General features: G+C 39.9%; 1 protein-coding gene across 1 annotated transcript in view; it reads left to right on the forward strand.

Annotated features, from left to right (window-relative positions):
* The window catches only part of SNTG2 (syntrophin gamma 2), a 462462-nt gene that overhangs the window by 294230 nt on the left and 144186 nt on the right, over window positions 1-24046 (forward strand). Inside the window, exons 12-13 of the mRNA XM_025203382.1 lie at window positions 14117-14246; window positions 23497-23535. Coding sequence (XP_025059167.1) covers window positions 14117-14246; window positions 23497-23535 — 169 coding nt within the window. The remainder of the gene's footprint in view (window positions 1-14116; window positions 14247-23496; window positions 23536-24046) is intronic.

Below are 24046 nucleotides of genomic sequence, written 5' to 3' on the forward strand. Positions count from 1 at the left end.
AAAAAACAAACATTGCATGTAACTATTGGCACATAAGCCTGCTCTCAGTACCAGGAAAAGCTTTTGAATATATATTATATGAATAATGAAATTTGTTCATGACATAAAGTTGGGAGATATCTGCGATAAAAAGGAAGTAATAAATATACAAAAGGAATTAGTTGACGTGAGAACTAGTGTAATAGAAATGGGATGAAATTTAATCATGCGGATTAAAGTTTAGATTTACTAAAGTTAAGTTTAGTAAATAATAGCTATGTTTAGCTGTGATGCATCTAGCACAAGGCAGGGTGGCTCTACTACTTAAGGATTTGGAGCTCTATTTATTACATCCTCCTGCCTACCTGTCAGAAATGAAGTGTTAAATAGGAAAATATTTTTCACTGAATGACTTGGGTATCATGGTGGTACTGTGGCTGGTACTGGATACAGAGTGACTTCTGTAGATAGTTTAAAACAGGGGTTGTCAACAGGGGGGTATGCATACCAGTGGGATTACTTGGGAAGACCCTAGCGGGTACGTGGCAGTGGCACGGAGAAGCGGAGGTACTTGGGAAGCCGCCTCTATCACCACGTGCTGCCGCTCCCTACTGCTTGCACATGCTGCCCGAAGCTGCGAGCCACTGCGTGCCTTAGGTGGTGGCAGGTGGTGGTGGTGTGCAGCGGTGGTGTGTGGTGGTGGCAGGCAATGCATGGTGGCAGGAACAGCAGCGCATGGCAGCAGCAGCAGCAGTACCAGCACCCCCTGCCCCAATCGACTAGCTGCTGGAGGTTCCCCCTCCCTCATCTGTCAACTGGTTGCCAGTGGACCCCCCTCCCCACCCCATCCAGGGGGTACAGTCTAGGAGAGGTACCCACCAGAATGGGTGCACGCTTTAAAAAAGGTTGAAAATTCCTGGTTTAAAGTGTTGTTTGTTTTATGTGTCCTTGTGTTTGTCTGACCTATGGATGGCAAATGCTTTGGCATTTAACTACCTTGGAGACTGCTTCTTCTCCCTTCCATATGATTTTTTTCATCAGAAAGAGGAAAACAGTATGGTGTGTGTTTAATTAAACTCTTTAGTTGGTATTGGGAAAGGAGAAGCTATAGACTTAGTTTTGTAATATATGTCTTTTGTTTAAAGTGTTTAAGAATGGGTTACATGCCTTTCAGTTACACATATATTAACATTTTAGCATAAAATAACAGGAGGTTCTGGTTCCTATAAAGTATGTTTGCAGATTCTTGCAATCCTGTCCAAGCAGCAAGATCTTGTAGGGTTCACGTGACTGCAAATTCCAAAATAAGCTTTGTGAAAAAAGAAACAAGGATGTATGTATGCAGCAGATCTGCTCTCCAGAAAGAGAGAGACCAGAGAAGAGACTAGATCCATTGTGGGTCTCTATAGTTTGAGAGACTGGCTGACTGATTTCTGGGTAAAATAATCTATCAGCATTGAGGGAATTTAAGACATAGATCAAAACTGAGGAGAAATGGAGGCAGTGGCTACATTGCAATAGGAAAAGTTAAGAGATTGGTGCTGAATTACTAATTCTTGGAGGTTACAGAGCATTTTCCTTCCTTTTCCTCATCAAAAAAATGAAGCAAAACACTTTATTTGGTCCAAAGCACTGGCAGTTTATCTTGTATAATCATACCTTTCTAGTGTACCAGAAAAGCAACCATCTTTGACAGCTAGGGCACTTCCTTCTACATAGCACTATAACATATAACACATAATAATGGGGGAACCATTCAAATGATATCTGCAGCTCTGTAATTGTTGTTTTGAAAGAAAATGTTTCCTTACTTGTTGGCAAACTATTTGACTAAATTCTTGTTTTGGAATCTGCAGTAATGTCTGCACTCCAACTGTACCTGAAAACAAGAAAAATGTATTTGAAAGGTTTCCTTCTTCTTTTCTGAAAAAAATACATATCTATTTATCTGTAGAATTAAAAGCCTTTTTTTAGTTATCCCAGGTAATGTGCTGCATTAGGATATTGACATCCTACTTCTCCAGTCATATTTGTATTAGGAAATGACACACTTTGGCAAGCCTGAAACTGCACTGTATGTTAGAATGTGGTATATTATCAGCAAAAGTAACAAAATGCAAGAATAAAATCCCTATTAACTTCAAATTTAACCATGTTTTTTCTTTATGAGACAAGCATGTCTACAACATATTCATCATTACATTAATTGAATGGTTTGAACAACCAGTTGTCAGACTATGGTTTGTTCATACTAGTTAGTGTAATGTATTAGTTACATTACACTAATCACTGTTATGGCAAGTGATTCTATCTGTTTAGATACTTATGACTCCTATCTCTATAGTATTTGATAGGGATCGAGATCATTGCTTGTTCTCAATTAATATTATTATCACAAAAAATCTTCAGATTATATTACTGTTTCAAATACAAATTAGCTAGTTGCTTTGCAAGTCTAGTAATTTGAACAACATATGCAGTTTGAGTGTTGGAAAATATGGAATATGCTTTGGAGAGATTTATTTACCTACAGGGTTTTATCATTCACTTATCCCTGACTGTATGAATCTTTGTAGATATTTAAATAAAAATAAACAGGAACATCTCCTTAAAATAATAGAATTAATACAGGGTGCATTTACACGAGACGTTAAAGGCATAGTAAACGAATTCTACTGCTCATTAGCATGGCAGGCAAAACCCATGCTAATGTGCAGTAGAATTAGTCTGCTCTCATTAGCATCACAAAAAAGTGTGTGTTGGTGCTATTGCGAAGTAGCACTGATTATGGCACATTAAATCTAGTAATTACTAATTCGCAGTAGCCTGTAATTACAAATACTAACCCTGATGTACTATAATTGCGGTGCAACAATGAACAGGTAGACACACCCACAGGCACAAAATGTGCTAGCTGATAAGACTTTTTCTAATGTCTAGGTTGATATACTACAGCAGTGACATGGAAATTAAAAAATGCTGCATGTTAATCGCATTGTTTTTGGCTGGTGATATTTTACTACTGGTCGTCTTGCTCATGCAGAAAATACATTAAATGTAACACATTCACAGTGAATCACTTTTAAATTAAAGTAGATCAGATTTTAAAATATTCTAGAGAGACAGTTTCTATATATTGTATTAAGAAGTGAGACAGTTACTGTTCAGGGTACACTGAGAGAGTATGAGTAAGCGTAATGGAATAAGGAAAGGAAAACATGGCCCAATTAACAAGAATAATGATCCCATAAATGTATTAGGCCTAGAACCATATTGAATAATGAACAATCACATATGCAAATATAGTTGTGACTAAATGGAATGATCTTGTTTGTGGGTTTGATTATTGCTGCTTGTTTGTTACAGTAGTACCTGCAGATCACAGAGATCAAGGGCTCCATTTACCTAACAATCAGACAAAAACTATATTAATAGGACAACTCTTCTCTTTCTTCCTGACCACAACTTGAGTCATGCCATGGCACAGAATTATTGAGAACTGCTAAGATGGAGCTACCCATTTCAGGTATCTCAAAGTATTTCAGTTACCTCTTGATGCGAGAGGAAAACTATTAGCAGCAGCAGGAGAGCAGCTTCTAGCAATGTAAAATAGTCTTTTGCTATAATTGAACTGATGTCTCTGTTGTCACTTCAGGAATTGATAGGGCAATGCTAATCCTGGTGTTCTAAGTACTTGTGGGGTTATCAAATACTATAGAGATAGGAGTCATAAGTATCTAAACAGATAGAATCACTTGCCATAACAGTGATTAGTGTAATGTAACTAATACATTACACTAACTAGTATGAACAAACCATAGTCTGACAACTGGTTGTTCAAACCATTCAATTAATGTAATGATGAATATGTTGTAGACATGCTTGTCTCATAAAGAAAAAACATGGTTAAATTTGAAGTTAAATTGTTTTCAGCAAATGATTCACATCAACCAGATTTTATTCTGACCTGCTCCTCAGTGCCACCAGCTTCTTTGGGGGAATGCATCAGGGACAGCATCATCTTAGCAAAATCATGCCAGCTGATTTAGTTCCTCCCTTCTTTCCTTTCCCCTGACCTTCAGGGAAAACCACTGTGGCAATCATGATTACTAGCATCTAGTAAGGAGAGGCCTTAAAAGGCACCTATGCCCTGTAAAGCTGATTGATTTCTGATGTAATTACAACATAGATTATATGAGGTTTACTGTAGCTGTGATTCAGACTAATAAAGTTCATTTATTATAGACTGTAGACTGTCTTGCTGCCAATATGCCATCAGGCCATGAGATGACTCTGAATCTGAGCTGGCTTCATAGTGACAGGACAGTCTGGTAATTATCAACTAGATCTAGATTGTACTAGCCATTTTATGGCCCCAGGGATACCTAGAGACACATGTTACACTATGAGATTGAAGACATTGACCTATCAAGTCAGCCATAAAGCTATCATTAAGATAAATGCAGTGTTCCTACAAAGGATTAATTACAATACAACAGGATGATTTATTATTGAATGTTTTTAGCTCTCCAGCACATACCCATTGTGCTGAAGCAGCTATTAGGAAATAGCATGTGACTGTAATCGTCCTAATAATTCAGAAGAAACTATGAATAAATGCATTAAGACTTTTATAAAACGAATGCTTATTTAACTTTACTGACATCTATTTTGTCAATTGATTCAGTAAGATGAATGAAACCAATCCTGTCTGGTTTTTCTACCACAACACTTATCACTTTTAATTTACTCAGTACTATCCTCGCATACTTTCTGAATATGGATTAACAATTTTGTTTTGATTTATGAGCTCCAGTTCTGCAAAGGCTTCTTCACATGGTTTTTATATCAACATTCCAAGTTTGCCCAGTGGGACTTCCCACATAACTAACGTGAAACCTTCCTACAACTTGGGCCTAGTTTGTATAACTGATATTTCTGTTACTGTGTTATTACAGAACACTCACAAAGGTGCACACTTGTATATTTCCATACCAGCCACAAAGTTCCATAACAGAGTGCAGTGATAGGCTACAAAATATACGGTCAGTTGTAGCAATTTGTGCTAGTTGTTGTTTTCTTAGGGAGAAAAATAATTATATAGTTACAGTTTGACAACGCGGTGGCCAACACTATTTATACTTCATTCAGTCACTTGACACAGCCACTTACACTTGATATCCAACAATCCTTCCCTGTTATCTTCCCTATTCACTTTTCAGTCATTTCTTTATGTAAAGCAGGTTAATTAGTCATGAGGACTGTAACTGAAATCACTCAAAATTAACAAAAGCATTAAATCCAAATGCTGAAGAAATTACCTAGTAGCAATCTGTTACTCTTCTCACCATGTGGAGCCTTCAGGAGCAGCTTGAGGGTAAAAAAAACAGGCCTCTTATATTCCTGAGTAACAATGCTTGCAGTCATGAGAAGAAAAAGTTATGGTCTTGGAGAAAAGGGCTGGAGCTAATGAAAGCGATTAATAGACATAAAATAAAAATAATTGACCAACTGAGGAACCAGTACATGATTTTTGTAGAGTTCCTGTTTCTGGCTACAAACCTTAGCAATCCAGGAAAAAGAAACAGATTCAGAACACAAAAAATAGATTTAGATATTGTGCCAAAGATAGCTTATGCCTGAAACCAACAATTATTGAATTGGTTAAATAAAGAGAGCACATCAGCAATTAACAATAAAATCATGAAATGGTACACGATTCATATTTCCATCTTTAAGATTTTTCTTCACATCTGAAGCACCTCCATGCTTTCCTCTTAAAACATAAAAGGAATTTTACATTTCATATTCAGTGTATCCATCCCTAAATGATTATACATTCTCAGCCTAATCCTTCTGGCACATTTAAACAAGACTTGCTAATATGCCATGATAATGGGCACACCTGAAAAGGATAGAAGTATAGCTCTTGGAACCAATAACGTTTGCTCTTAATTGATTACTCAGTCATTCATTACAAGTCATACACAGTTGTTTGACATCTATCATAATTTATACATAATTCTGGCCATCCCATTCCACCTTTCAGATGTAATAATCACAGTTGTCATTGGCAACAGTGATGAGGGCAGTGAGAACAGCTAGGAATTTCCCCTAGGTGTTGTCTTGTCAGTGAGCTAACACTTAGGCCTCGTATGGGCATTCAGTTTCTCCTGATAGAGCAGTGACTCTCGCAGGAGAAACCATGAGCACTGTGGAATTCATTTAGAGATGCATGGACTGGCTCAGGCTACTCTGACGCAGTATTATGAACTGGAATGAATCTTGCAGGGTTGCGTCTCTTCATCCAAACCTTAGGTACAAGATCATGTCATAGAAGAAGGACCAGTATATCTGTGTCATTGCAGGGGAATACTAGAGAGGAATATCCCTGACTGACTGCATGTTTGCCATAAGAGCATTCTTGTGTCCACCTCTTCTTGCTGTGAATGCAGTTGTGAAATGTCACATGAGCTGAAGTGCTATTCTTTTCCATCAGCAAAACTACCAAAAAGGAGCTCTCATTCAAATGGAAAAAATTGGTGCAATTCCTTAAGAAGCTCCTCACTTAGAAAATTAACTAAGTGTTCTTTGTTTGCTGGTAAGGACATGAAACTACTCCATGTTCCCCATAACAGAGGAGATCTGTTGCTAATGATTCTGTGGATCAGCCTAATAGTTTGAGCCCTTAATATTCTTGTGCCTGTGTTTATGGTTGGTGATATGTATTGATCAAAGACAATGTCAACTTGAACTCTCATATTAGAATAGTTGACAAACACTTGTTACACAACGGAATCAGCTCAGTCTCCAAATGTTTATGCAGATTTCAACTTTTTGTATTCTCTGTACAAAAGCCATGCCATCTACAATAACAGCTGATTTTTCACAAGTAGTATCTAGCAGAAAAGTTGCTGTTTATCTCCAATCAAGATCCATGACACAGATGCTTTATCATCAGCATTGAGCAATTTATCGGGTTTAAAAAGTGATGGAGGGTATTCACACAGTTTGTGCTGTAGGAGACAGTGCATGTTGAACCTTCTACCTGCTGCAACTACTGCAAGTAACCTTTGCTGGATCTTCTTTGCATTCTGAATCTGTTTCCTTTTGGTGTGCTGTCCCATAGTTGACTTTACATCCTCGAAGTTCCAGTTTTGATTTGGGTACATTTGCATAGAAGCTCTCAGTAGCATCTTCAGTAAGACATTTCTAAGTAATGGTATTTGCGATTCCTCTTCCTCTGTCCCATGCATTCAGAATGTCTAATGCAATATTTTCCATCATAGAATCTCCTGTAGGAATACATAACAGCTCACTGTTCAAAACCTTAAACAAGTGGTACCTTTTTAACTGCTCTTGTGACAACTTAACATAATTGTAATCTCATTTTAGTCATGCCCTTTGTCTTTCTGTGTGATTGAAAGAGGTTGTTCATTCCAAACATTTGATTTACCATCCAAGTAAGGTGACCTCTTTCATTATAGTTCAGCTCCCATCATTGTCTAGCTGATTCAGTGTGTTATGTTTACCAGGCCACCAGCAGTTTTGCAATCCTTGTTAATGCGCTCTATTGCCTGGTCAGTTGAAATGTTTACAAATGGGACATTAGTTGTCTTGACCTTTAATGCTTCTTCCACCGAGTCAGCATACACTGTAGAAGCAAAATTTGCTAAATTCTTCAGATAAGATTCGTTGGGTAAATCTGATGCTTGTTTGAAGGCTAATATCAGTGGCTCTGGAAAGATCTCTTTAAGGACCACCCACCCTTGTCTTCAAACAAGCACCAAACCTCACTAACCTCATCATGAGAAGCAAAATTCCTATGGCCCAAAACACACTGAATGGATCCAGACCATGCCATGACAAGAAATGTAAAACTTGCCAGCATATCTTCACCACCCCCACAATTACTGCTCCCCACAAAAGGATCATCAGAATTCCTGGATCTTACAGCTGCACCTCCAGAAATAAAATCTCTCTCATCCAATGCACCAAATGCCCTGATGGAAAATATGTAGGAGAGACCAAACAACAACTGTGTACCAGAATGAATGCATGCCAAAAATCTATCAAAGACAAAAATACCCAGTTACCTGTGGGGGCACATTTCTCACAACAAAACCACTCTCTCTCCAGTCTCTCAGTTCTAATCGTCAAAGGAAATTTGAAAAACATCTTTCACAGATGAGCCTACAGACTTCACTTCATCAACCTACTGAATATAAAAAATCATGCACTAAATATAGACATTGGATTTATGACACATTATAACCTGCCTAACATCTGACTTCCCAGGTACCTCTCCAATATTTACCAGATACATTCATTCCCCTCCCCTCAACTCAACCTGTCTCTTACCCACTGACTCCTCAATTTACATTTTCATTGACTGGCTTTCTTGTGTGTATACCAGCCTCTGGCTTCTTTATTATTCATTTCATCCAGTAAGAGCACTGACCAGCTGCAGATGCTTCCTCAGCCTGACAAAGAGTATTTGTACCCAAAAGCTTGCAAATAAGAATTTTTCCAACTATCTGAGTTGGTCTAATAAAAGATATCATATTTAACCAAAGAACCTCGTCTGCTTATGTCCTTAGACTAACACAGCTACAACCTATACCCTTCAATTCTTCATACATTCAAGATATGCTGGTCCCCCATCTTGTGTAACTGGTTTGATCATGCACAGCTATCATGCCACTTTCCTTCACGTTCAGCCCTGATGAAGCACAAGATTGTATTGACTACTTTCAAATAGTTCATTCAGTGCAAACGGACCTTGGTGGGAATGTTCTTCCACAAATTCTTGAAGTAGAGTGACAATTGTTGACAGATGCACAAATAGTTCTTTCATCACATTCCTTACTACTTTACAGTCATTGTTTCTGAATGCAACAGCTATGCTACCAGAAAGTTGATCAACAACATGATAATCTAATCCTTTGCTTGAGCTACACAACCACACAATGAATTTGCTTATCAACATATTCCATATTGCTTTGAATGTGATCTTGTGTGCTTTGACAGCACAGTTGTACAATTTTCCTTTCATTATGTTGATGGTGGTGTTTTCTGAAAATAATCCACTTTCTGTCCAAGAGTCTTCAAGTTTTCAAGTGGCAAAATGCTGCTAGGTAAACCACAATGATATGGAAGCCTCCCAATCAAATGATTACTCCTGCAGGCTTTTTTAGCTGAACCCACACAAGTTCATTCACTTTACAATATGCCTGATCAAATGTTACGAATATGTGCTGTTGTTCCAGGTGTCCTGCAACTGATTTACATTGCATGATGACAGTCCAAGTGGTGTCATACTCAGCTGCTGGTGCAGACAGTATAGGACAAAAATGAACAATCAATGGTGGTGAAATATCAGAAAGAAACTAGTTAAAAGTTGTCTGCCCTAGTATGGCAACATTCTCCCGGTTGTCAGGAGATATTCTACCCAGTATGCATGGTAGCTCTGCTTTCATCTGTTGAACAGCTGTGTTGTAGAGCTTCTCGTTGTGTTACTACCTGTACTATGGATGGGTGATTTCAATGATTTGTTATGGGTCATCATCACTGGAATGACTTTGTTAAATTCAAGTGGTACATCTTTCAAGGTTATTTTCCTTCCTATTCCATTAATGATTTATTCAGTCTCAAATGGTTCGCTTTGAAATGCTACAATTTGTGGTTCATTAAATGTTTGTTTTCCATCCAGTGTCTCCTCCAAGATGTCACTGTTGTTTGAAGAAAACTGAACAAAATAATTAGGAATGAGAGTCCTTGGGATAACAACTCTATTATCCTAAAATTCCTTTAAGTTTTTCTCAGCAATGGTGGCTTTGATGCGACAAACTGTTTCATACAGTATGCTGGATCCAGCAGCATGGAGACTTTGTACCAGCTTCTTAGATCTAGTTGTGTGATATATCAGCAAGGCTAACCTAATATTTTTTGGCATTAGCTTGTTGCCCCTTGATTGCAGGTAAACCAAATCCTGACATATATTCAGTACATCTCTGTCTAGATTCTTATCTTGTGCATGACTTTCAACATCTAAGCCATCGTTGTCCTCTTCCAAAATCAAACAGATCGATGTGTAAATGCTATCAGGAACACATTTTTGGGCTTGTTCTTCATTCAAGTTTCTGTATCCCTTCATGCTGGCTATAATTGTCAAATCTGCTTTGATCTTGAGAGCAACATAATGCAAGGTTCTTGTGTACAAAAACTCTTCTCTGAACTGAAAACCAATTGCTTCCTCATCATTTAGATCAAAATTACAACTGCTTGTACATCTTTACCAATGGTCACAGTTTGGAAGGCAGGGAGCGGAAGATTTGTATTTCTTTGGCGCTGAACATGAATGTCTGTCTTGTAGTAAGTCTGAAGTTCTTGCTTCATTTGCTTCAGTGTGATCAGAGGACATGTGCTGCCTTCATCATCTACTAAATTGCAATATCTTTCAAGTATATCTTTCAGGCTGTACACATTTTTCCATGCAAAACTAATAGTTCATCAATCATTTGATGCAATGCTCTCCCTTTAGGAGAAAGAAGTATCTTCTTGCACAATCTCCAAATGCAAATGGAAACAAGAGACTTGTTGCTTCTGTGGTTCGTCCTGCCTACATTCAGGATGGTAATGTGCCTCAGCAGCTATTAGGACTTTGACATCAATTCAGCAATGCAACACTTCATTCTTCTCTGCCAGCTTGTGTATTGCATGGACTGATTCAAATTACAACACTTGACTCAGTCTCTTCTTATTGAAATGTCTCTGGCAGAATATTCACATCCTCGGGTGAACTGCTGGAGTAGATAATCTGCTTAATGTCGGAATGTGTTCTTCTCTTGATGTTGTTGGTAATGTTTCCCTTTCATCTTCTACCTTGCATGACTTTCTTAACAGTCTCTCAATATGTCATTTGTGTGTAAAAGAACTGTAACAAGAATGGTGCCAACTGAGGCTTTTGGAATGTTGGAGCACAGGATCAACACAATGTGATAGTCTCTGAAGTATACTGCCAAAGCAAGTGTTGAATTCAACAACTGTCCTATGTTAAATGAGTGCTTTGTTTGTTTGCACAATTGTAGCAGTTGTAATTTGGCTTGGCATTGATGATGATTACTAACCTTCTTTGAAACATGATGCATCCTGTACATTCCGAGTCATATCTCCCATATTTCACTGATGCTATCAACTCCATTGTAATATTTGCTTAAGGGCGCATCTCTTGTCAACAATATTCATTAGAAGTTTTCATCTCATGGTAATTTACAACAGAACAGAGTTGATGTAGCAAGTTTGCAAACCTTTTGGGTATCTTATAATGAACACAACTCTAAATTTGCAGCAGCTATCCTGGACTCCAGTATGGCGACTATGCCAGAAAGTATCTGCTTGATTCATATAACGTTGGTTTCATCACTGGAATTAATTTTCTAACTGTAGTGGGAGGCTGAAATATTGACTAAATGTGAATTCACAGCAGCTATCTTAGATTCCAGTATGGTGGCTACACGTACTACTTGCCAGACTGACAACATGACTTTTCAACATGACCTGCTAAGGCCTTAGTATGTAACTGATACTCAGGTGCCATAAGAGAACAATTGGCCTAACCCTATGCATCTTTCTCTGATACCCATTGGAGCATTCTAATAACAATATGTGTGGGAAAGGGGAATGATGGAGTCAGGAGCAAGGACAGAGTGGAAAAAGAAGGAAGTGCTCTAGATAGGGAGAGCAAGGAAAATTAGAACTAGGAGGCAAGGATAGGAGTCAAGTAGGAAAAAAGTGGAATAGAAAACTGACAGGAATGGAAGAACAGCCAAGGGAGATGCAGAAAGATCTGGGTCTCAAGAATTTAATTTCTCTGTTAAATCAAGTGGGTTTTTTTCAGTGTTTGTATTATTAATTAGTTGATTCACTTGATTTTATTATCTTCTGCCTTTGCACATAAAAACCTTTGTAAGGGAATAGTGGGGGAAAAATTAACATATGCTATTAGATTTGAGGAGAGAAGTTGTTTTAATACAGAGAAAAGGCTGTTATAAACTTTAATATTGAATAAAGATTAAAGAAAATGTTTTATTGTTGACCCAGCCTTGTCAGCTAGTATTAAGGAACTTGGAAAGAGCCATGCTCCCTTTTCCTTTCATCTGTACCTATTTTAAAGGAGGTTGCTTCTGGTAATATTTATGCCATATAGTATAAAGCCTTTAAAAGAAAGAAGGCATAATAAAATATTGTAGAAATTAGACAGGTTCACTAATCTGATTATCTGACACAGGTATATTGGTTCAAGTGATGTATACTGAAGTTATAATCCTACTGTACAGTTTCAGTACAGTAAAAGTATCCATTTTACCATTTCCAGTACTTCTGTATTTTGGCGAGGTTATAATTTTAACTTGTCCTAACCTTTTTTGAAATGGTCTGGTGTGGCTCAGTTAACTTCCGTGAGCATTATCATTTCTGCTTTTTATTTTTTTGGAATAAAAGTCCATGTGCCCACCCAGTAGGGAACAATGGGAAAGTCACAGCAGAGGCTGTCAAATTTATCATGGTCAAAGGGCATAGAATTGGACATGTTGCTTCTAATTTAGCAGTAGGACGCTGCTTCTAATTTAGCAGTAGAAGCAGGAAATAGAAGGAAGGTTAGATGGTTAGACTTTCAACCTCATATGAGGCTGTCACTTTAGACTACGATTTGCTATGTCACATAAGCTGGGCGGCAGGAGATTTCCAAGAAAAACCAATTGTATTCTCAATTCTCAATTCTTGATTCATGAAGTGGTATTTCCAAGTCAGTAACTTATATTCTTTTGAGTTTGAATTGAACAAGAATACAAAATGGAAGTAGAGGATGATGATAATGAAGAGGTTTGAGCTCTCTCTTAACTATTTCCTATTATTTATCACCATGATATCTAAGTATCATCTACTTTAGGGATGGGCAATTATTTCAACTGGAGGGCTCCTTAACAAGTTTTGGTGAGCTGTCAAGGGCCACATGAGTAGCCCCACCTCTTGGCAATTGCCCTAGTCATCATATTGGGACCAAAAGTCGCTCCCTCTAACCCCTGGCCTTTACCACCAGAAGTCCCTACTGCTGGCTGGGCCCTTCTGCCCATGAGGGTGGGAATGAGGCACAATAGGGTATGTTGAGAGGGGGTGCATATGTGTGGGTGCCTCACTCCCACCCTCACAGACAGAAGGGCTGGGCAGGGCACAATTCATTGGTGGGTGCCCACAGTCTGGACGAAAGTGCCTGGTGGGCCAGATTTGGCTCGTGAGCCGTATTTTGCCTACCCCGATCTACTTCCTCTGGCTACTGTTGGGCATTAAAATAAACTATGGTACTTTTGAAAGTTTGCTGTTGGAACTTTTTTATATCCAGCATTTTGACTTGTGTAGTTATGTGCTACTGCTTAATCTTCCTAGAGCTCCTGACAATTACGGAACGATGCTACTAGCAAATTGCTCATATATTTTACCACTCTAGCATCACAAAACAAGGTGGATTTCTAGGGCATGTGTCATATCTGTCTTCTGTATACATTTAATGAATAAAACACTGGCTTTTTTTTTTTAGATTAAAGTCAATACATATTTCAAAAAATGAATCCAGGCCAACTAGAATATAAGATATATCAGAAGGGCTCTTCAATTCAATTTCTTATAACCATGTTAATGTAGTCATATTTTCATGCAAAGTAGGTAACATTTAAATATTGCTTGAAATTTTAAATATAAAAAATATAAAAAATAAAAGAACTTACAGAAAACATCTTACTCATTTTATGGTTTATGTTTATTTTTTTAGAATAAGAAAAAATATTTTTAGGTTTTGTGACTTTTACTTAATTGACACATTGCTAAGCCATCTTAAGTTTAGTGATTATATACATAAAGCTATACTAGACCAAAATACATAAACAGTAATAGAGAAATGTATTTACTCTGTCTTCTGAAACTGTATATTTATGGTCCCTCTTTTTTTGGCTTTTCTCTTGGTTTGTAAAGTTGAAAACAACCATGTAATAAGTTCTAAAAATCAGGCAAAGCTTGAGAATATTGGGTAGTTTCTGAAAACTGTTATAACTTCCTTTATGGTATGTATTTGTTCTTACTGCAGATCTAATGCATTTGAAGTGCTGGCACTTGATGGAGTTAGTACTGGAATACTTCAGTTTTATACAGCCCAGGAGAGTGCTGACTGGCTGAGAGCAATATCAACAAACATCAGTGATTTGACACTTCAAAATGTATGTTACTTTCTGCATATTTTCCTGCCTTCTTTACAAAATATATTTTTTAAAGTTTTCAACTGCAGTATATAACTAACACAGAGATACAGTGTGTAAAAGTAATGTGTGGGAAAGAAAGAAAAGGATATTCTAATAATTTACAATTTTTCCTAGGGCCGCAAAGAAAATACAGACTTTTGATGAGACAAAGAATAACTGAATCTCATTATATTTAAAACGTTTGTAAGATCAATTAATGGGAGTTTTTCCATTCACCTCACCTCACTGGCCCCTTTGAGGCCAGAATTTAGTCTTTAAAATTCTTATTAAAATATGATTGAAACACAGTGTCAAAAATGTTTTTGGCATTTGTTTTTGGAGTGTGAAAGGAGGAATTTGTATCTCCATAAGATTGGTTGCGCAACATAGGATTGGTTGACATCCAGTTTCTCCACTATTATAAATACTTAAGAAGGTGCAGCATGACCAGTTCAACCAAAAAATGCTTATATTGTTATAAATTATTCCTGTAAATGTAAAAGTGAAAATTTGTTTGTTGCAAATGCAGGCGTAAAATAATCCCTGGTGGAACAGGAAATTATTACTTGAACAATAGGTTATATATGATAAAGTACAGCTGGAAAGTAATGAAAATACTGAAATAAAAGCTCATAAGGTGAAATAGGCAACTTGATAAAATACAGGATTGCAAATGTATTGCAGTTTTTTATGACTTGGAAGAAATGAATGAGGAAAAAATATGCAGGCTCAATGTCCCCTGGAAGAATTACACGTACAGTTTTTTAATCTTTTCTCTGTTGCATGTAGATGTGTTTTCAATCCTCAGTATGTTATATAAATCATGATTTTACCAATATGTAATCCTATATTGTATTTCACTCTCTAGATTAATAATTCTTTAGTTTTAAATGTGTATCTTTTTTTTTATAAGTTTAAATATGCAACATTATTTAAACTAAACTTTAACTGTTACATGAATTAGAACTGAGCAAAACTATTCATTATCAGGATGTATTAACCATAGTGAGGTAGCATCTGGAGGTCCTAGTCAGGAATTTTGCCTACATTGAATAGCCCTATTCATGTGGGAATTAAGAGAGAGAATCTGTATCCCAAGGAGTTTATAAACAACAGTTGGCATGGGCTAAAAAACACATTGAGAGGCAGGTGATGTAACACATGAGAGCTAGGATTTTGACAATAAGTCCAAAGTATTTGCCTAATGTTCTTAACCAAAGTCTTCACAAAGTGAGAATTGCAGGTGTCTATACTCAAGCTCCGGGGTGGGGCGTAGGGAGTGTTTTAATTAGAGTGGCGCTAATTAAACACTTCAGCATTGCATGTATTCAGCATCCTGCATTTCAAAATGGTGGCAGGGGCACTTTAAACCTTGTTCAGTGAGTTTTATTTAAAGTGTCCCGCTGCCATTTTGATAGTTTCATAGTTGGTAGGGTTGGAAGGGACCTGAGCAGATCATCAAGTCCGACACCCTGCCATGGCAGGAAAGAGTACTGGGGCCAAACAATCCCAGCAAGGTGTTCGTCTAACCTCCTCTTAAAGACCCGCAGGGTAGAAGCCAGCACCACTTCGCTTGGAAGTTGGTTCCAGATCCTAGCCGCCCTGACTGTGAAGTAGCGCCTCCTGATGTCTAGTCTGAATCTGCCCTCTGCCAGCTTGTGACCATTATTTCTAGTCACTCCTGGTAGTGCTCGGGGGAACAGGGACTCCCCCAATGCCTGCTGGTGCCCTCTGACTAGTTTGTAACAGGCCACTAGATCCCCCCTCAACCTTCACTTCTGGAGGCTGAACAGGTTCAGGTCCCTTAGCCTCTCGTTGTAGGGCCTGCCCTGCTGGCCCCTGATCATGCAGGTGGCCCTCCTCTGGACCTTCTCAATTCTGTCCACATCCCTCCTGAAGTGCAGCACCCAGAACTGGACACAGTACTCCAGCTGCGGCCTGACCAGTGCCGCATAGAGGGGGAGGATCACCTCCTTGGACCTGCTTGAGATGCATCTGTGGATGCATGACGAGGTGTGGTTGACCTTCCTGACCGCGCCCCCACACTGTCAGCCCATGTTCATTTTGGCATCAATAATGATTCCAAGATCCTTTTCTGCCTCTGCACTGACAAGAAGGGAGTTCCCCAGCCTATAGGTATGCTGCTGGTTCTTCCTCCCCAGGTGCAGCACCTTGCACTTGTCAGTGTTGAAACTTGGGACACTAAATACAGTGAGGCATGCTGGAGCCTTCTAATGAGTCCAGCGTTTCAGATTAATTGAGTCGTCTTTGACATGTTCTAATTAGAATTCATTGGAGCAAGTATAGAGGCACCCATTTTTTTTCATATTCCACTTTGACAGTGTCGCAGGGCACCTCAGTGCCTTGTTCATAAGGAATGAAAACTGCCAGGGAGAGAGAGCTCTGGCAGAACATAATGAGCACAGCTGCGGGTTGCTGGGGCAACTAATGGGAGTCAGCTGGCTGGAAGGGGGCAGGGCCTGGCCCTTATAAAGCCCAGGGCTGAGGCCAGGCTAGCAGTTCCCTGCCAGCAGCCAGATAGCCAGGAGCTCCTGGAGGAGAGATGTGAGAAGTAACCGCAGGTACTGCGTGAGAGTCAGCTCCAAGATGTTGGAGCAGTGTGGTTGTAGCCAGGCGGCTTATAGTTATGTTGCAGCCTAGGGGCTTGTGTTCCATTTTGTTTATTAAACCGGTGGTTTGGGTGAGGCTATTAGGGGTTGGAGGAGGCCTCATAGGGACCCACAGGGGTGGGGGCCCTAGCGCCAGTGAGGGCGCAGTATCCTCAGGGGTAACCCACAGCAGTGTGTGGGGGCCCCGGCGCCCAGGAGGGCGCAGCATACAGGGTGTATAGACCCCAGCCCTAGGGAAGGGCATTCTGGCGAAGCCCTAGCATGGGCGGGGCGAGCTCCCAGGAAGGAGGCCATTTTGTAAGCCCAAGTTGGGCACAGCAAGCCAGGCGCCAGTGAGGGCGCAGTTTACGGGGGTGTAGACCCCAGCCCCAGAGAGGGGCGATTGAGCCCAAGTTGGGCATAGTGAGCCCCGGAAAGGGGGCAGCATAGTGAGCCCCGGAAAGGGGGCAGAACGAAGGTAACAGCAATTACATCTGCGAGGCTTGGGCTGCGGTATTGGGGAGGAAGGAGCCACAGATAGCACCCCCTGGCATTGGGGCAGTACAATGGCAGGCTCCCCCTAGTTAATTAATTAACATCAAGACGTGGCAGGCGAGAAGGCGGGCGGTTGCCGCAGGAACAGGTGAGCGTGCCGCAGCTTGGCCCGGCTCAGAAACGATGCCTGTTACAGACAGATGTTTTTTGAAAAACAATTAAGCCTAACATTGACCTTGCAACAGGAAGGCAGGGGCTCCTGTTACTTTCAGAGGAGAAAGCACCAGGTTAGTGTGTTCTGAGGCAGACAGCTGAATTAGGGTCAGCTGCATTTTGGATAAACAGATAGTAGAAAGCTCACAGAAGCAAGGACCCAAGGCCTTGAGGCATGAGGCTTCTAGATAACTATGGAGGACTGCAAGGCAGAGCAGTCCAGTCAGCATGTTAGGCTGAACAGAAACTCCTGGGGCCCTTTTCAAAGGCAGCAGTTCGGGGACCAGAAGGGGCAAGGCGTGGCTATATATAAGCCCAACCTCTGGGCTGGGGCTGGCAGCTTGTGCCTGCAGGCTGCAAGAGATCAAGCCAGGACAGAGTTGGCTGCTAGGGAAAAGGAGGTACCCTGTGAGCTGGCAAATTAAGTCAGGTACTTATGGGAGGAACATGGCAACTCTTATAGCCCTGAGGAGGTTGAATTGGTTGCAACCAGATTGCTAACACCCGGTTCCAGGTACTTTTTCTGTGTTTCAGTTTAAACACCAGAGGAATGGGGGTAGGGTGGAGGTCACAGGGATGCCTATGGGGCACCCAGCATAGAGCCCTATAAGAGTCAGGGACCCCAGGGTAGTGTAAAGCAAGAGCAGACTTGTCAGGGTTAAGCTATGGCCCAGAAGCCCAGGGTTTATGGTAATGGTCTTTGGGCTGAGGGGACTCCGCCAGAGGAAAGGGGCCAAAGCCAGGAATTCTGAAGCTTGTACAACGGTTTTGGTTTCTTAGGGGTTCAGTGTCAGTATGGGGTGAGGAGGCCCCCTCCAAGTGGCAAATGAGCCACGTTTACAAAGAATGGATATGGCTATGGGAGCAGCTAGAGGCCATGATTATACTAAGTCATAACTAAGGTCATCTTAAAAGGGAATTAAACCCCATAAAGTTTGAATCAGAAGAGCCCCAATGATTGGGGTTTGGAAGCAGAGGAGGTCTAAGGGCTAAACAAGGAATAAAGACACTATGTGAAGAGGCTACTCTGTGCTCTGGAGGCAACCTCCCCAGTAAAATATCATAAGATCAAGCCTTGGTAGGCAAGAGATTAGAGATGAGTGAAATTGCAGAATGAGAGCAGGTGAGTCTGACCACTAGGGGGTGTCAGATGCAAAGCCTATCATAGACCAATAAAGAGAGTTTTGTAAATATTTACTTTCCATTTAAAAAATCATTTCAAGATCATTTAATTCTTACAATATGTTTTTTCTTCTTGATGAGTCCATTGCCTAAACTATATAAAGTGGATGTGTCCCTCTTCCTGTTCCTGAATTATTTATGAATTCACATAAGTGCTCGGCAAATTAGTTCTGTGACTAATAATAATAATAATAATTATCATCATCATTATTGCTATCATGTCTCTGAGAACTAATATGAAAATTCACAGTACTTTTGCTTTCCACAAACATTCATATGAATAAAATTCACTCATCTGGTTATAAGTAAGAAAGAGACATTAACAAGAATTGTAACTACAGACAAACAAAACAAAACAAGTTTTTTTAATGATGGGATTCTGGTCTAGGCCTTTGACAGCTCAGTGCCTATGACTGTGTAATGCTTTTCTCTTCACCACTGAGTTTTGTCCTACATATGACAATATTATATCCCATCTACCAAGTGCATGTGGGTTTGTCTCAATTTTTTCTCCTATTCATCATCATCATCATCATCAGGGATCCAGGTTTTCCATTCCTTTTGGAAAAAAAATGACTATGATGACCAGGGATCCTGGTTTTCTCTATTTAAAAATCCCAAATTCTCTGATTAACCCCCCACCCCCACAATTAAAATGAAACACCACTATATACTTCATAATTCACAAACCTAGTCCCACTGTAATTTCAGTAGGCACTGCTATTTCTGGGTCTACCTTTACTGATCAGAGGTCAAAGACTTTACAAATAATATATTAACAAAGCATTTAAAAAAACCCACATAACTGGGCACGACTTTGTGAGGTCATCTAATTCATCCTTACTGTAATGAGGCAGGATCAAGTATACCTCAACCATTACTGACAGATATTTGTCTTAAAAACCTCCAGAAGGAGATGCCAGGAGTTAGCCTGATCTACTGCTTCACTACCATTACAGTTTAAAAGGTTTCTGTTTTATTCTCTTTTCTAGATAATCTATTATCATTCTTGTTGCTTTCCTCGGAGTCATTCCAATATGCCTGTATCTGTCTTTCCCAGTCTTCCAGGAATTCTAAAAGACAATTGCTTATAGTTCAGAGATTGTTTCAATGAGTTCCTTAACTGCCCAAAGTGAATTTCATTGGTCCCTGCCACTTCGAACATATTGAAACATTCTTTTGTCTGTTCAGTTCCTATTGTGGTCCATGCTCGTACCCCCTTTTCAGATAATGTGGTCAAATACCTGGTCACATTTAGCCTTATTAATGAAGACTAAAGCAAAGAAGTTCTTGAATATCACAGCCTTCTCTACTTCATCTTTTGTTTGCTGTCCTTCCCTTTTTTTTCATTCTTCTTATAATATATGTATAGGATTGTAACGGATGCCCTGTCCCCTTAAAGAAAAGACAGCTAGTTAAACTGAAGGGCTGCAAAGGGTTGAGGGGAGGCTAAGGAGGGCATGGTTGACTGGGAATTAAAAACCCTCCACAGGCAGAACCAGGGGGTGGAGTGGAGGAAAAGCACCAGAAGCAGGAAACTTCTTTAGCAGGGCAAATCTGGGAAGGAAGACTGAAGCTACAGTGGATCCATCTCAGGGGCTGGACAATAAGGTTTCTCTTTGCTTATTCTGTTTGGTGAAGGACTGTCTACAATGGGCAGGTGGAGAGGCTTTTCAGGCAGCAAAGGCCAGCAGGGTTGAGCAACTGCATCATACTCAGGCTGCTGAGACACCATCAGGGGAGGGCCAAAGCCTGCTTGAAAGGCATGTTGCCTGAGGCAGCAACCTGCTAGGAGGATCTTTTCTTACTGCCTTTTATATCATTTGCAGTTGTAACTCATAATTCAGTTTAGCTTTTCAGAAATTCACACCGGTTTCTTCTGATCTTACCTTTATAGGATTTCAGGAATGTGCCATTCCTTTTTACTTATCTTTTTTCCTGTGTCCTCATTTTCATTTTGTTTCTGATTCCTCCTTTGATTTTTCAAGCCCTTAAGAACTCCTTATGCACCAAAGAATGCAATTTTGACTCAACCTTCTAGCTGCAGGACTCCAGTGTCTCCCTGTGCCCCAGGAAAACTGGAGACCTCTCTGCTTTCTGGGCAAAGCATGCATCATCCATTGGATTTTTGGGGAGCCCACATTGCGTTTATAACTTCCTGTCCCCTCCCTGCCCCCTCAAAAAGGTGCATGCATTTACCAGACTAAATTTTTTTCTTGATCTAATTAAGATTATTAGAATATGTTTATCCTTTCAGACATCCCTAAGAAGCTGTCTCTCACTTAATTTCCTCCACAGTAAGAAATATCCTTCCTTTTCCCAGGTGCTGTACATCTTAGGGTTTCTCCTTTTAAAATGTTCCTTTCAAATCTTTTTCTAAGATGTCATTATCTGGAAGCACTTACTCATAAGTAATACACTCCTGCCAGATGGTCATTCTAAGCTAGTGGTTTTCAACTTCAGCTAGCGACTCGTGACTTCAAGTTTCAACTAGTGAGAGATGACAGGGATAGGCTGAAGTACTAAATGCTTTATTCACCTCAGTCTTAACAGGCATGGTCAGCTCCCAGACTACTACACCTGGCAGCATGATTTGGGGAGGAGGTAACCAGCCAACAGTAGCAAAAGAACGGGTTAGGGACTCTTTAGAAAAGTGGGATGTGTAGAAGTCTATGGGGCCAGACAAGAAGCATCCGAGGGTGCTGAGGGAGTTGGCTGATGTGATTGCAGAGTTGCTGGCCATTATCTTTGAAAACTCATGATCAGGGGAGGTTCTGGGTGATTGGAAAAGAGCAAATATAGTGCCCATCTTTAAGAAAGGGAAGAAGGAGGATCCAGGGACCTACAGACCAGTCAGCCTCACCTCGGTCCCTGAAAAAAATCATCGAGCAGGTCCTCAAGAAATCCATTTTAAGCACCTGGAGGAGAAGAAAGTGATCAGGAACAGTCCACATGGATTCACCAAAGGCAAGTCATGCCTGACCAACCTGATTGCCTTCTATGATGGGATGACTAGCTCTGTCAGTGGGAAAAGCAGTGGACATAATATACCTTGAATTTAGGTGTGCTTTTGATATGGTCTCCTACAACATTCTTGCAAGCAATCTAAGGAAGTACAGGCTGGATGAATGGTTTATAAGATGGATGGAAAACTGGTTGGACCCTTGAGCTCAAAGGGTAGTAACCAATAGCTTGATGTCTACTTGGCACCCAGTATCAAGTTAAATGCCCCAAGGGTTGGTCCTAGGGCTGGTTTTGTTCAATATCTTCATCAGTGACCTGGAAGATGGGATGGAGTGCACCCTCAGCAAGAGACCAAGCTGGGGAGAGTAGTAGACATACTAGAGGGTAGGGTTAGGATTCAGAGAGACCTCAACAAATTGGAGGATTGGACCAAAAGAAATCTCATGAGGTTCAACAAGGACAAGTGCAAAGTCCTGAACTTAGGATGGAACAATCCCATGCACCGGTACAAGCTGAGTGGTTAAGCAGCAGTTCTGCAGAAAAGGACCGTTACAGCAGACAATAAGCTGAATATAAGCCAACAGTGTGTCCTTGTTCTGAAGTAGGCTAGGAGCATACTGGGCTGCATTAGTAGGAGCACTGTCTGCAGACTGAGGGAAGTGATTTTTCCCCTCTATTCAGCACTGGAGTGGGGCTATATCTGGAGCACAGTGTCCAGTTTTGTGCTGAGGAGAGGGCAATTAAAATGGTTAAGGGTCTGGGGTACATGATTTATTAGTAGAGGCTGAGGGACAGTGGCAATGCATAGGGGGTGCACAGGGGTGTACGTGCATCCCCTGAATGTGCTGGTGCACCTCCTGACAGATAGAAAAACAAGGAGCAATGGTCTCAAATTGAAGCAAAGGAGGTTTAGGTTGCATATTAGGACATTTTTTCTCACTAGGAGTGTGATGAAGCACTGGAACGGGTTACCTAGAGAGGTGGTGGAATCTCTATCCCTGCAGATTTTTAAAGCCCACTTTTATGAAGCCCTGGTTGGGATGATCTAGTTGGGGCTGGTCCTGCTTTAAGCAAGGGGTTGGAGTAGATGATTTCCTGAGGTCCCTTTCAACTCTAATTTTCTATGATTCTGTGTGGTGGAATTTCATGGCTTTACTTTTAAAAGTAGGATTAATACACATTAGTAAAGGAAAATAATGTAAAAATTAGAAAAAGACAATGTTAGGATTGCTTGTGTAAGAATCAAGAACTCTGTGGCTTTATGATGAACTAAGGAGAAATATTGAGCAGCTTCCTTCATCTTTTTGCACAACACATCCTTTGCATTGATGCCCAGATCCAGAAAAGCATTTAATCATTTAATTCATTTTAAGCAGGTTCATAAGACCTTTACTGAATCAGGGCCTCAATGTTTATGCCAGGTACTGCTTTCTTGGCCCTCAGGTGAACAAAATGCTTGAAGCACGCACTTAACTTTAAACATATGCTTAAGTACTTTTCTAGTTGATACTCAAGGAAGATAGGTGTACCTTCAAAGTGGCAGAGGTAAGTCTATATAGGCAATTTTAATTGTGTCAATTCCTGACCAAGTTCTTTTAATGTCATATTCTTGTATAGAAAACCAAACCAATAAAATTATTCCCACTGTAATCTTGAGATGCTAATATCAATATGTATGAACTGCCACTGGCAATACCTAATACAGTAAATCTTAGAACAAATTAACCAGTCACCCTGAGTATTCTTTAATTTCTGTTTCTCTGCAGATGAAAATGGCAAATAAATGCTGTACTCCTGCAGACCAGGTAAGATTTTAATGATATTGTAGATTAAACATTTACCATTAACTAATTAAAAATTACTGGAAAATATTCTGCATCCTTGCAGTTGTGTTAAGGTGCAAATCTTTGGAGCTACATGTAGATGCATACTCAGATGCCAGGTTCTAAATACAGATTTCCTGCAGGCAAAACTTCTTTTAGCTTCTGAGATGTCCTTCTTAATATAGTAGATCTCACTAATCCATATTCATGACTGGAAGCCCCATTTCAAAGAATCGCAGGGGAAAGAACAAATGTAGTAGCACAAACGTAAGACTTTTGTTCATTTATTTTGAAAAGTATAAATTTGGTTTTTTTCATCATAATTCTCTACTTGTTAACATTCTGGTAAATATATTGTATTCTATATTGTAAATGGAATGAAGACTTGACAATTTGAGCCATCATTACTGCAGCCTGATATTAAGTCACTACTAAAAATTGGAGGGAAACCACAGCTTGGCCTTTAAGAGACACATTAGCTTTGCATATTAGT

This window comes from Alligator sinensis, unplaced genomic scaffold (assembly GCF_000455745.1).
Source record: "Alligator sinensis unplaced genomic scaffold, ASM45574v1 scaffold832_1, whole genome shotgun sequence".
NCBI classification, from domain to species: Eukaryota; Metazoa; Chordata; order Crocodylia; family Alligatoridae; genus Alligator; species Alligator sinensis.